Source organism: Melospiza melodia, chromosome 1 (assembly GCF_035770615.1).
Source record: "Melospiza melodia melodia isolate bMelMel2 chromosome 1, bMelMel2.pri, whole genome shotgun sequence".
Lineage (NCBI taxonomy): Eukaryota > Metazoa > Chordata > Aves > Passeriformes > Passerellidae > Melospiza > Melospiza melodia.
In genome coordinates, this window is record NC_086194.1 from 41,458,839 (window position 1) to 41,472,332 (window position 13,494).

Below are 13,494 nucleotides of genomic sequence, written 5' to 3' on the forward strand. Positions count from 1 at the left end.
TCAAGTGGGCTTATCCTGTTTCCTCCTGGTTCTTTGCAATTATTCCCAGATAAGGTCCCACAGGAAAGGCTACTGCTGTTCTGTTGTACTGAGCTGGTTATGTTTCAGTCTTTTTTGCCTCGGTATGATTTTGCCTTAAACCTCATTTGTTTGCAAATGCACTGTGAGTGCCTCTTTTCAATTGCCATTCTTAAGTCTAAATCAGGCAGATACAAATCTGAATTAAAGGAGATGGTGGGAGAGAGAGTGGTTCATATCATGGGGTTGTCTGCACACCATGCTGACCTGTCCAAATGAGAATTAAGGTTAATTTAAATTACTTGTCAAGCCCTCTTCCCTATCCCTTGCTCGTGCAGTCATGCCTTCTAAAGTAACTCAATGTCATAATTATCTACTATAATAATCAAAATGTTATCTGAATCTATAGCCTGTTTTGCTCTTATCCAGTGATGATGATTATTGTTAATGTTTATCTGTATTCATGTAGCATCATGAACCAGGACCCTACCATGCTGGATGCTCCACAAGCAGAGACCAAAAATACAGTCTCTGCCCCAGAGAGCTTACAATCTCAAGATGAGGTGGACAAAAGGAGAAGGATAAAGACAAGGAAGTAGACAGAAAAAAATAATACTGGCAGTCTGCTAAGCAATAGATACAAAGAATTTCTGAAAAATGAAACTGATATTTTAACAGATGCTTTAAAATAAACTACCTGTTGTTTACACGAGGCTCAAATAAAAACAAAGCAAGTGCTTTGTGCTCCCTCTTCTGGCTCTGTTGTGTGCAATAGAGTAATAAAGTATGTTCCCTGAAGATACTTGCTATTCATGACACCAACACACCAAGCATGAGAGTAGAGGAAAGAAAATGTATCTTGCTTTGAAAGCATACAAAAAACTTAAACCAAGTTCAGACTGTCTAAATAGGATAAGAAATTGTGCATAATGTTACATTCATGAATATAATCTTTTATGTATTTACTTATCTACTTTTTGCAAATATATAAACAAAACAAAACTTCATTGGAGCTTTGACTTAACAGATTAAAGTCTTTAGTGTAAGGAAAATTTATTTTTGAAGGGAACATGCATAGAGACAGTATGTAGAAGAGGGCATTCTTCTAAGGTGACTCAAATTCTTTTGGATGTGTAGTAAAGTGGAAAGTGGTGGGTCTAGATTCTGCCTTTATTGCATTTTAAACCAAACAAAATAAATGTGAACTCACTGTGAAGTTGGGCTAGTTAATCAAGAATTAGAAGAGGTATGTATACATTGTGAAAAAGCCAAGTAAAACTCAGAATCCACCAAAATCAGAAGATTTGCCTCTAGCTTTGAATGGGCAGGGAACTGCCCTTGAGGAGGGTGTTTTTTGCTACAACCTGTGAGAGCAAAGTTCTGCTGGTAGGCTGAGAAATCTTCTTGTTGCTGAATTAGCTTTCTAAAACTGATGGAGTTTGTTGTGTTAGCATGTGGTTCTGCTACCTCAAACTCTCTTGATCTCTAGAGAAATGTGTGAAAGGTGAGCTGGTGCTGAACTCTTGTACGTAATTCACTGCCATGAGCAAAATTTTTAAGTTTTTCATCTTCTCATTTGGTTCCCTAGGGTGTTGTTGCTGATACTTCTCCACAGACAGTAGCATCTTCATCACAGGAAGCCAGTGGTCAACAGCAACAGATGACAGTGGAAACATCCAGTGAACACGCGCCTGCATATTCTTACCAACAGTCTAAGTAAGTAGGCATAGGCTTTGGAGTCAGAAGGGTTTGCTTCTTGATTATAGCAGGCCAAATTTGACTCCCTCTTTCAGAAATATAAATTCTGAATAGCTTTGTTAAGTTCTGATGAATTCTGGATATATAGCACTGTAATTAGCAAAAGGTTTTGGCTGACGTCCTCAATTTGGCAAAATGTCCTTGAGCTCCTGCCCACAGTGATATGCTCTTTAACTGTCTGCTGCTTTTCTGGACTCAGAAGGATCTCAACAACTGTGTTAACAATCATCATGCTGGGCTAAAGCAGCATCTGGCATCAGAGGTTAAAAAGGGCTTAAATTTTGCAGGGGTGAAAATATTGGCACAGCGCACATTGGCACATGTAAAGGTTTCTTTCTGAAAGTGTAGTTAATGAAGCAGTATAAATTACCCCAAGTTGGTATTTGTGATTGTGCAAAACTGCCATGCAGATACGGAATAGGCAAAACCTGGAAATGGAAGAAGAGGGATAAGAAGGAGGTGGGTAGAAGCACTGCTCAATCTGTCTCCATTCTTCTGCTCCCTTTGTTTACTTCCCACGGAATACCTTGGAAAGTTCAAACTTTATAAACTGACAGCTGTATTTAGAACTTCTAAATAGTCCCTTCATCTTCAGAATAATCTCTTCAAACACAACTTCTCTTTGCTACAATAAAAATCTTCACAAAGGGAAGGTTTCATATTGACAGGATGCTCACTGGGACTGATAAATGTTGGTCAGATTCTAGGAAGAAGCACAAATCCAGTCTTTCATTAATACATGTATATTGAACACCAGCATCACTTTGAAAATAGAATTATACATGTTTTATCTTGGGGAAGAAAGTAGAGAAATAGCCAGACAAGAAATACGATAGATATGTCAGTCAATGCATCATGACTCTCTACTTACAGAGGCATCAGATACAAGCTGGTATAGAAAAGATTAGAATTAAAACAATTTGTCAATTGCTTTACTTCATTTTTGACCTCTGGAAGTGAAAGATGCATTTGTTTTTCTACCATATGAGTATCAAATGGTTTCAGATTTATGTGGTTTTGACCACAATAAAAGAGAAGACTATTTATTGTCATGCCTATATCTGTATGTACATATTGCAAAAACAATCAATCACAAGCTACCCAATTGGAGACACAGACTATGCATGCTTATCCTTTCTAGCTGCCAGTCTCTCTAGCACCTATAAATAAATGATTGCAAAATACTTACAGCATATAAAAGGCAAAGAGAGAAATATGTGTCTGTACCATCCTGTTGACTTGTTTTAATGAGTGTGTTCTGTAGCACTTGGATCTGATGATTTTTGTGTCTCAGTTCCCTTTCTCTTACATCTCAAAGAAAAAGGACTTAGGTCTAGAAGCCCTCATAACATAGCTGTGAGCTGCAGATTCTGGCATTTTTCCAGCATAGGAGAAAACTACATTGCAATTCTTTATTGAAATGGATGCTGTGTTTCTTGCTCATGTGGTGAATTCCCTGAAAATGAGATCCCTCATCTTTCCTTGTCAGCTACAGCCTTTTTGCAGCGATGAATATACTTGTAATGGCACTGGCATTTATATTCAGAGGACTTTCTTTCTTTTTTAATCAGACAGGCAGATCCACCACAGATTTTTTTTTTTATTGTGCTTATTTCAGTATTTTTTTTAGTCTGAAATTGGCCCTCTATTTATAACTGCCAGTTGCAGACAGAAATGCAGTGTGGGAAGCTGTAGAAAAAAACAAAAATATACACAATCTTTGTCTTTAAAAATTAACTTCTGATGGAATATTCCAGTGACTCTTAATATAAAACGAAGTGAATTTGTTTTATAATTAAAATATTATTTTATTACTCTGCTTTTCAAAGGGCATATTTATTAATAACAAACATCATGCCAGATACAAAACGATAATTGTCAGCGTGAGATATAAGAAAATAATTTACATGACTAGATAATGATTTTGCCAGATATAGGCAAAAGAACAGGCAGACTATATAAAATTATTTCTTGGGAGCTGATCAGTCAGGAGAAAAGTTATAATGGTATATTTCCTTACATTTATTTTCTTTGCAACAATCATGAAATTGCAGGCAACGAAGGAGAGAAAATGTACTAAGAATGAACTGGGTGGTATAAGGACTCTGTACTCTCTTTGTAAGTAAAAATAAACCATGAAACTTGGAATTTAAATTCCACTTTCTAATCAGCATACGTGTTCTTTTATTTAATATGCTGAATGCTGTACTTGAGGATCCCACCCACAGAGTTCAGAAATGGCAACTTCATGGCAAAAACCTGGCTACATATTGTGTAGATAAAAAAAGCCCTTGATTCTGAGCAGAGGAATCTACTTTATGAGGAAATCACCTTAATTATTTTAGACCCTACTCCCGTTTTTCCTTGTAAATATTTAATTTTGCACATTAAAGCATGAAGACTATGAAGTGGAGATCAGTGGATATCCTTGCAACCAAAAAGTATATTCTCTTACCTCCAAGCAAAACTCTGCTGGACAACATACTCTGATTTTAAATGTGGAAAGAAATATGTTTTTCTAGAGCCTTTTGTAGGCAAACTCAATGCCAGGTTAGATTAGAGGGCTTGTGCTGTGTTGGTGATATTGGACTTTCACACCTATGGCAGCCACTTGAGCCCTAGGGGCAGTAAAATCTCAGGAGGTGAGCTTCCAACTTGAGTAGTCCTACCAGAAATTATGCATAGAAAATCAGAAGAAAATAGTTAATTGTTGCATTCCACATAAATCTGTTCTTAACTTCCAAAATATTAATGAATGCAATGAAAAAGCCCTTTGGCAAATTTAATATTTAAAATTGTAGTTCTGTATTTACACTCCCAGACAAAAAGTTCTGTGGCAAATGTTAGGTCGTCAACTTTCTTCAAATTTAACTCCTAATTTTAAAATTTATTTTAAACTAGGCAAGGCAAATGCATTAATATTTGCAAAAGGAAAGGTGCTGGACTTTCTTGTGTTGAACTTTGGTCAGGAAAGGATTTTTTCCATGTAAGCTTTAAAGACTCTGGGAAAGGTAACAGCTGACCCTTACAAATAGCCCCAGACACAGAATATAATTTTTATGTAGGTTTTGGGCCTCTCTTAAAGATCTCATACAGTCTTTTCCTAATAAGCTAGATGCGACAGATCTTTAAGTGACATGAAACATCAAAAACACAAAATGAGAGGTATCTTCTGTAGGAAGAAGATTGATTATTTTCCTTATTCTCTGTGATAAATTAAGAAACATGTTAACACTAGATGATAAAAAATATATATTTTTCTAATTAATATTGCTTTGAAGGTTTCTGCTAAGTTAGCCTTAACTGGCTCATTAAGCAGACTGCTCCACAGTGTAATTGTTCTTGCCATCAGAAAATGTGCTTTTTCTAGCAAACTGGTTGTATTCTTTTATTGTAATTTTATCTTTCATTTTATTATTAATACCCAAAATAAATAGTGGCACTTATTATTATGAAAATATTCACCCTCCTACTGAATTACCTGTGAAAGATTTACACAGTGTTAAGCCATGTATTCATCTCATTTTGGTGCAGTTAGACTGCCTATTAATGCCTAGCATTCCAAGAGTAAATTCATCTGCTTAAGATGTGTTAATGTCCCCAAAGTAGGAGTTCCCTATTTTTGCCTCACTATTTTCAGCTTAGTGGTGGTATCATATTTAAACAGCTGCAAAGTCAGTTTAGCTTGGATAACTCTTAAAGGGAATTGGGTGGAAAAAAAGGAGAAGAGGCTATTTCAGAGTTGTTTTGACTTAATGACCACTTTAATTCAATTGTTTTTACAGACAATAAACAGGACTGAAGAATGTCGGTCTGAAATCTTTGCCTTGAATGGAGAAACTTCACTGAACAAGAAGTTGGCTTCCAGTTTGCACAGGCGTCAAATGAATGCTTTTTTTTTTCTACCTTTCCCAACGAAAACAAAACAGTGTTTTTATGTGCTGTGCAAATGGTTCCGTCATGTAGTCTGACAATTTTATTTTTGCTATTTTTTTTTTCAACTGAAAGAAAAACCCAGAGGAAAAATGCTGGGTTGACATTTCATCTGGATGAACATTTGAATTCAGAATTTACCTGGAGGTGTAGCTAGATTTTTTTTTTTTTAAGCAGAAAAACTGATGATGTCAAGAGGGAGCAAGTTGCGATGAAAACCAATTGTCTTCCTCAAAAATTAAGCTACTCTTTTTCTCTCATTTTCTTTTTCTTCTTGTTTTAATCTAGAGTATTTTTTGGTTTTTTGTTTTTTGGTTTTTTTTAAAAGAAATGTTTAGGTAAGGTTTATCTTGAATCTTAATTGCCTTAATTTTAAGGACGTCAAAGGCTCTCAAGGCAAGCTGTCAACGTCTTGTTAGAAAACCCGAGAATGAATTGAAACTGCTCACACCGGTGCTGGTGCAGAAGTTTAATAGACTGAGTTTTTGGGGTGAACAAAAAATAAACTGTACAGTTTAAAAGAAAATGATTTTCTTCTTTTGAAGAAAAGTTGATGATAAAAGGAACTGTGGCAACTGAAAGGATTGGAAAAATGCTGGGACTTTTATGAACTTTGTCTTAAGTGTTGACAGAAAAAAAAATCTAGAAGGCTAAAGCATTTTACAGTAAAGTTATTGAATTGAGAAAAAAACTTGCTGCATTATAGAGAATGCAGGGTTTTTTTCTTGCAGAATGCAGATTTTTTTATTTACGAAGCGTGATCGCTAGCAAAAGCATTAGTGCTTTTTATCTGCAGTCTTTTTTATGAGCTTTAAGAAGTTTTTAGTCTGCTTTGCTTGTCACATTGCAAAAACCTAGCTTAAGAGCATTAAAAAAACTTAAGTAGATAGGAGCTTATGGTCAAAAAAAGTGCAAAAAAAGCAATAGATAGAAGAAATTGTTGACAATTTCTGTAGTCTTTCCTAGTTGTGAACAAATGCAGCCTATGGATGGCCTATTTTATACCAAAGATGAAGTGACACCCTAACGCAGTCCAGAAGATAGAGGGTTTTTTTCTTTTTTTTTTTTATCTTTATTTGACCTACATGGCCGGACCAGTTCTTACTTTCTTGTTTGTTTAAACTATCTTCCACTGGTGTTTTACATACTGCATATGTTTGTAGTGGAAATTTCAGAATAGTTGGTATCAGAAGCTGTCCAAGTTTTTGATTATGTGCTTTGGAGAACATTCCAAAGCAAGGGGGATTGGGCTACCAACTAATCTGTCCAGGCAGGCTTTAATTTTGGGGAGTTTTTCTCTTTAATTACCTGATCTTTGGTATTTCTACTGAAACAACAGTCTTCCTTCTGAATTCTAACATACCAATTCATTTCTTCACCTCAGTCTTTGTCATCGTCCAGCATGCATAGCCACCTTAATTGTGCATTTATTTCTCAGTGTTGCATTTGAGTTGCCAGGTAGATATAAGAGAAAGCAAACTTGATATCTGTTCTCATTTTAGCTTTCCCATACAAGCAGAAATTTTGAAAATTACGTTGTATTGTCATGCAGGCGGGAAGTTAAAAATTGTTCTTCTCTGCTATAATTTCTGTTGTCTTAATACGTTGGCTGACAATCACTAATTAGTATGATCAGGCAAAAAAAAAATTAAATTTAATCCACCAAAACCTGTTTTAGGAATGACAATTACTTTCCATATATAAATCTTTATTATGGCCCTTACTTCTTCTAAACAGACAAATGAAAAAGGTGAGAAGGAAGTCAAAAGATGATTTTTTTCCTTAAGGAGGCAGAAGTAAAGCAGCATTTCATATATACATACATACACACATATCTATGTGTAAATATTAAACCAAACATTTTTAAACTTTCCTCCATCCAGAAGAGAGGGGAAGGCTCATCACATTTACTGTGGTGGATTAGACACAGGGTATCCATTAAAAATAAGGAAAATGAAAACATATGTTTTGGATCAATCTGATTCAGCTGCCCAATCTTAAAAAGAGGTCTGTGTTTCCCTAACCTGACTTTTCTGGGGAAAAGAACACAATTATTTTTTTAAATTGATAAAACAAGATCGTATTTTTTAACATAATGGGAGGGGGGAGGGGGTTTCCCAAGTAAATGCTGCTAGGTATGCAACATAGAAAAGAGAGAAATGGGAGTTCACATGGTTCTTCACCATAGGAAGAGGGCCTGATTTTCAGAAGTGCTAAAACTTCTGCTTCCTCCAAAGTAGTTGTTGGTATTCAGCACTTCTGAAAACCAGATGATGCCAAAGTAAAAGAACAACATCATCCTCAACATGTTTTTAATTCAGAAACAAACCCCAAACCTCTCTTTCTGTTTCATGTGCTGTCTCATTACTTGTTGCTTTTTGAGAGGGGCACTTGAATTTTGTCCTTGGATAAAGGTTCCCTCTTTCTTTAGAGGGCATATGAGGGAAAAAATCAATCTAGCCTTATTTTCTTCCTTTCTACACATACTCTCTTTCTGTCTCTCTCTGAATTATTTGTACAAATGGAGATAACCCCAGGCACAAGTCAGTTAAATATGAAATAAAGACATTTGTTTCTGTGTTAGTTCTAATGTGACACACAAAAAGTCTCATTTACTATCAACAATGAGGCTACAAGGTAGCTACCATGTGGCTGATGAATATGCTGAGGTACCTTCTTGTTTCTATTCAAAACTCTGCTGCTTTATTTATACATTCAGAAACATTTTTCTTATTTTTTTCAGCAAAGTTAAACAATCTCAGTGTTTTTTATTAAGCTAGGCAGGCAACATGATATCACAGTGCCTGTCACTTTAAAGTGTTTCAAGTGCATTCTGTATTAGAATTGTTTCCTTTCTTTTCCATGCTATAATGTTCAATAGTGTTTGAAATCAAAAGAAACAAAGCAAAGAAGTAGAGGAAGAAGAAGAGGAAAGAAAATGGACCCCTTAACTATAATTCATCATTTTACTGATCCCAAAAAAAAAAGTGAACTGGTACTTGAAATCTATGAATTGTAAACACTGTGAGCCTTGATTATAAACAGTCATAGATCATAAGGTAAGAAAAAAGCTTATTTGGAACTTACAAAATGCTCAGAACGTTGTAACTCGTTTCTAAAAGTTAAAAATGAGATAAAAGTGAACAGTGAAATAGCAGCACACTTGCTGCATGGGTGTTGTCACTTGGTGGCCTCTGAAACCTTAAACTGGTTTTCTTTATGTCTGTTCTGGCTAATATGGTTTTTTGAAGGTTTGTAGTTATGCTCTGTTTAGTTTCTGGTTTCCATTTTTTTTTTTTTTTTAAGACCTGAATTTGTAAAGTCAATATCTTTGTCTGTCTTGCCAAATTAGCTTTAAATATCAGGAGAGTTCCTGAAAGATTGCAGAAGCAACTCTAGATGTCTAAGGCAATGGTGCCTGGCCCAGAGGTCTAGAAGTAATATCAAATCCATAAACTGAACTGCGTACGTACTTTCCATCACACCTGAATTCTTATAAATAATCAAATCTGGATGTTCAGGTTTGGTAATTTTTTTTACCTTAAAAGAGAAATACAAAAGGGGTGTCAGAAAACTATGAATTATGGCTAGAAAATTCTGAATACCTGGACTTGTCACTTATCATTGAGGGAAAAAAGAAAAAAAAAAAAAAGACACAGTGGAACTGAAGAGAGTGTTATATTTGCAGGTGCTGACCCGAGTGTAGATCAGGGCACTGAAAAAATCTCACTGTTCCCGCTGAGATTGCAGAGGGACTCTTCTTCCTATCTGGCTCTACTGCTGGTTTTGTAAGCACTTTTCACCTGTGACAGTCAGGCCTCAAGTTGTGAATGTCCTCTTTTTGCCTTCTGGTGAAACAGACTCTTGAAATGTCCTTAGCCTGTGCTTACTTGTGTAGTTCTGTTTACCAAGAGACTGCCTTGGTTGTGTTGGTCAAGAAATCCACCGTAATGCAGAATGAGGCATATCTGAGAGCAATTGCATCACATTGTATCATCTTCTGCTATGGATGCATGCCCAAACCTGGAAGATAAAGGCTGGTCATTAGAGAAGTGAGGGCTTAAACTTTCAACGGGCAATTGGACTGTAGCATTCGAATGGATTTTTACCCGAGTAAAAATCAAATGAAGGGTATTATTTATGTATGTATGTGTACCAAAACTCAGCAAATTTGAGGAAGCCTGCATTGTAATAAAGTTTATTTTTAATATGTCATAGTATTTGGATCTATATTATGTTGTTTATGGTACTGAAGATTGAGACTGATCCTAAGTGTTTAAAAAATTGCCATGCTTCATGGTTTTAAGCTTGATGGTGCTCCTCATGCCACTTCATTTTAATGCTGAGGTTGACATGAGCAAAACAGGTTTAGGCAGACTCACTTAACTCCACCTATAGCAAGAGTCATGCTAAAGAGTGATAATGTGCTTAAAGTAATGAATCAATCCATTTTTAGTGATGACACCAAATGTGGTAGTTGAAGATAGTAATGTTTGATACACGCGTGGTCAACATTTCCTTTCAAAACTTTATTTAACATGAAATTGGTCTGGATATAAAAGAAGTGCCCTAGGGTAGGGGATTTTCCTGGTCTTTCCCGGTAGCCCACGTGAACCAAGAAAACAGTCACGGTGTGATGGAAATGCAAAACAGAAAACAACAAAACTGCTGACATTTGGTGCATTGGTCTTTTCTGTTTAATGACAATTGACTCTAGTAACGAGGACTCCTTTCATTTCCAATACCCATACCCACAGTCATGCACGCACACGTTCTCAGAAGGAGGGCTGAGTGAGCAGCAGAATTCTCCTCCCCTTCAGTGGAGCAGATTTCCAGAATCTCAGCAAGCAGCAAAGATGCAGAGTAAGGAGAGTTATTTTCCTCTCAAAAAGAGCACCAACTTTTTCTATCTTGCTCCTGTCACCCAAATAGGCTAGAGCTCTGTATTTACCCCAGAGATTTATTCACCTTTGTGCCTCAAAGCAGGCAGAAGAGACCCTTTCTTCTCCCCCTTATTAACATGCTCTTTGTTAAAATTGAACAAAAAATTATGACAGTAAAGCTGTAAAAGAAATTAATCCCAGCACTGATTCAGGTTTCCATGATAAGAACAAATTCTTGTGTTTATTGAAGTTGTTCAGTTCAACTGTTAATTCCCCAACAGTGACAGCTGAGTTCTTTCACCTTAATAAAAATGTGTAACGAAGTGGAAAATGTCAGCCCTTGACAGGTTCACAAATCCATTTTTCCTTGTAGGTCCAAAGCCTGCAAGGTGTAAGCACCTTCCAAGATCTGGATCTGTTGTCCTTAAAAGAGTACCTGCCCAACATTAATTTTCTGCCTTTAAGTGTCTTTCTCTTGGATAATAATTTTATGAATTTGGTGAAATTTACAGTCAGTTATATTTTTAAAAGCCCAAAAATACAGCCTAAAGAAGAGAACATGATGTTTATGTAATTGAAGTATTATTAAATATGATGTATTTCAGAGTAGAAGAAAATTCTACTATCTTTTTGAGGCAAAACAATTTTATGTAAAACCAGGAAGTGTACAGAATTAATTTAGGAATTTTTAATTGTTTTCCTTTTTAAAGGAGAATGAATAGATTCTATCTGTAAGAAAAATCAAAGCAGCTTTGAAAGCAGATGAACTTCCTATCAAGAAAACATGTATCACAAAAATGGGTCAGAGGTTCTTTACAGCCCTTACAGACTTCACTGCAGCCAAAATGTAGAATACAGAACCTCTGTGATACATTTAAATTATGAATCTTATTTATATGGGCATCTGTGTGCTGATGTCTCAGAATGTCTCTGAAAGATCTGTACTGCTATGATTTTTTTTTTATGTTTTCCATTTGTAACACAGTCCTAAATAGCTGCCATTTTCCCACTTCTGGGGCTTTCTGTAGATCAGTGGATGTTAGGTTTAAACTTCTGTTTTCTTTGATGAAGCTTTCAATAAAAAAATAAAGAAAGAAAAGAGCTGGGTGACTCTGTGTTCTTGTGGCACCTTTCTGGAGAGGCTTCCCAAGGCTCTGACTCTTCTGGCTGAGCACAGAGGGAGCAGAAAGGTTTTGCAGCAAAGTCTGCCTCTTCTGCACCTTCACCAAATGGAAGGGAGGAATCAGAGAGACAGGACAGCTCTGCTGCACAGCCACCCCCGTGCCAGGAGGTGAAATCCAGGAGGAAGTGCTTCTCCCACCAGGACTGAATGTACACTGCTGGTGGGGATCTGCTGTCCAGGCTCTCAGCTGTGCACCTGCTAGAAGAACATTGCCTCTGCTTCTGAGGTTTATTTTAAAGAGTGACTTCAGGGCAAAAGTTGCCACATGGAAGACAGAAAATCTTTACTTGTGGAATAAGTACAGCCTAAGCATGGTAGAGTGAGCCATACTTCATCTTGAAAGGAAAGTGGAAAGTAAACTGCCTCCTCAGCCATATCTCACAGGGAGCAAGGTATTTGGTGCATTCCCTGTGGCTGCTTCACTCAGCAGCTCTCTTGCTGCCATGTGCATTTCTTCCCACCAGGCAGTTTCTGTGGGAAAGGTGAGAATGGGGTGGAAGGGTCCAGCTCCAGTCTCCTCCCCAACTAAACAAAGTGGCTTTGTTCACAGGTTGGGAATCACTGAGTGCTCCTTTTTACCTACCAGGAATGTGCCTGTCTCCCTCAGCCCTATACATGTTTTGTGGGATCACCTGCACACTTTCTTTTCTCTTTATTTTGCCCGATGAAATACGCATTGACGATCTTCTAATTCCCTTCAGCTTTACCAGGAAAGAACAAAGAAATCCTTAGAGGAATAAGATGAGGAAGCAGGTGAGAGGGGATTTTGCAAGTGCACCGGTACTGAAATGTGCATTAGTTGTGGCTGTGATGATGGTGAGAAAAGGAGGAAGGCAGGAGGCTGAAGGTGCAGGCTGCCTGGAACTCTGAGTGGTGGCTGAGGAGCCTGGGGAGATCAGCAGAAAGTGGGACACTGTGTTCCACTAACACAGATGGTGCAAAGGTGGTTTATAGCTGATGTTCTGGGGTCAGGTTTGTCACTGCCAGGACTGCTCCATTTCCAAGATCATTCCACTGCAAGCTCTACTAAAATGAAATTGCTAACAACTGTGGCACTAGTGGGTTTGATTTTATTGTCTATCTCCATTTCTGTGTGCATATGGAGCCAGTCTAAGGGGAGTTTGCATCAGCTTCCACAGAAGTTCAGCTAAGAAGGCTTCCTCTTCTCATCCTCCTGGCCCCACTGTCAGTGTCCAAAAAAAAAAAAAAAGAGTTAATTGTGTTAATTGGCAAATTAATTCTAAGGCTAAGACAGATACAATGATATAAAGAATAAGGACAAATGGGGCATTGTTATGTGTGAGATGTGTTTATTCCAGAGGACAGAAGCCGTTTTTATCAGTAGTCTGCATCTGGAATGGATGTCCATGACTTCCATGTGGAGAAAGCAATGTCCTTTGATTGTCACTCCTTGAGATTTCAAGTAGAGGGGAAGAGAGAAAACAAATCAATAGCTGTTATAGCATAAATTCAGGACAATTCCACAATCAGCAAGTTTACATAAATTTTAATTTTAATATTGTGGATGACCAGAGTTTGCTCATTAAGACCAAGGTCTCAGGGTGCCAATAATGATAAGCAAACCCAGAAGCAAAGGGCCAGGAGCAGAAGTTACTGAAAGCAGCAAGCAAGCCATGATTCAAACCAAAGTGTCCATCTGACTGTTGGCAAACTTGCTGTGGCATTTTTCTGTGCCTCAGCTCCTTGCCCCATTCTTGT

The 13,494-nt window shown here is 37.2% G+C and overlaps 1 protein-coding gene across 5 annotated transcripts in view; it reads left to right on the top strand.

The window, feature by feature from the left end:
- RBMS3 (RNA binding motif single stranded interacting protein 3) overlaps positions 1-11,702 on the top strand; it is a 704,809-nt gene extending 693,107 nt beyond the window's left edge. For 3 of the 5 annotated variants that reach the window (XM_063155034.1, XM_063155024.1, XM_063155053.1), the window contains 3 exons: positions 1,607-1,734; positions 3,831-3,894; positions 5,562-11,702. In XM_063155034.1, the coding sequence (XP_063011104.1) occupies positions 1,607-1,734; positions 3,831-3,876 (174 nt within the window). In that variant the 3' untranslated portion in view covers positions 3,877-3,894; positions 5,562-11,702. Of the gene's footprint in view, positions 1-1,606; positions 1,739-3,830; positions 3,895-5,561 lie in introns of those variants that run through there. The other 2 variants (XM_063155043.1, XM_063155062.1) reach the window with 2 other exon arrangements.
- The last annotated feature ends 1,792 nt before the right edge of the window (positions 11,703-13,494 follow it).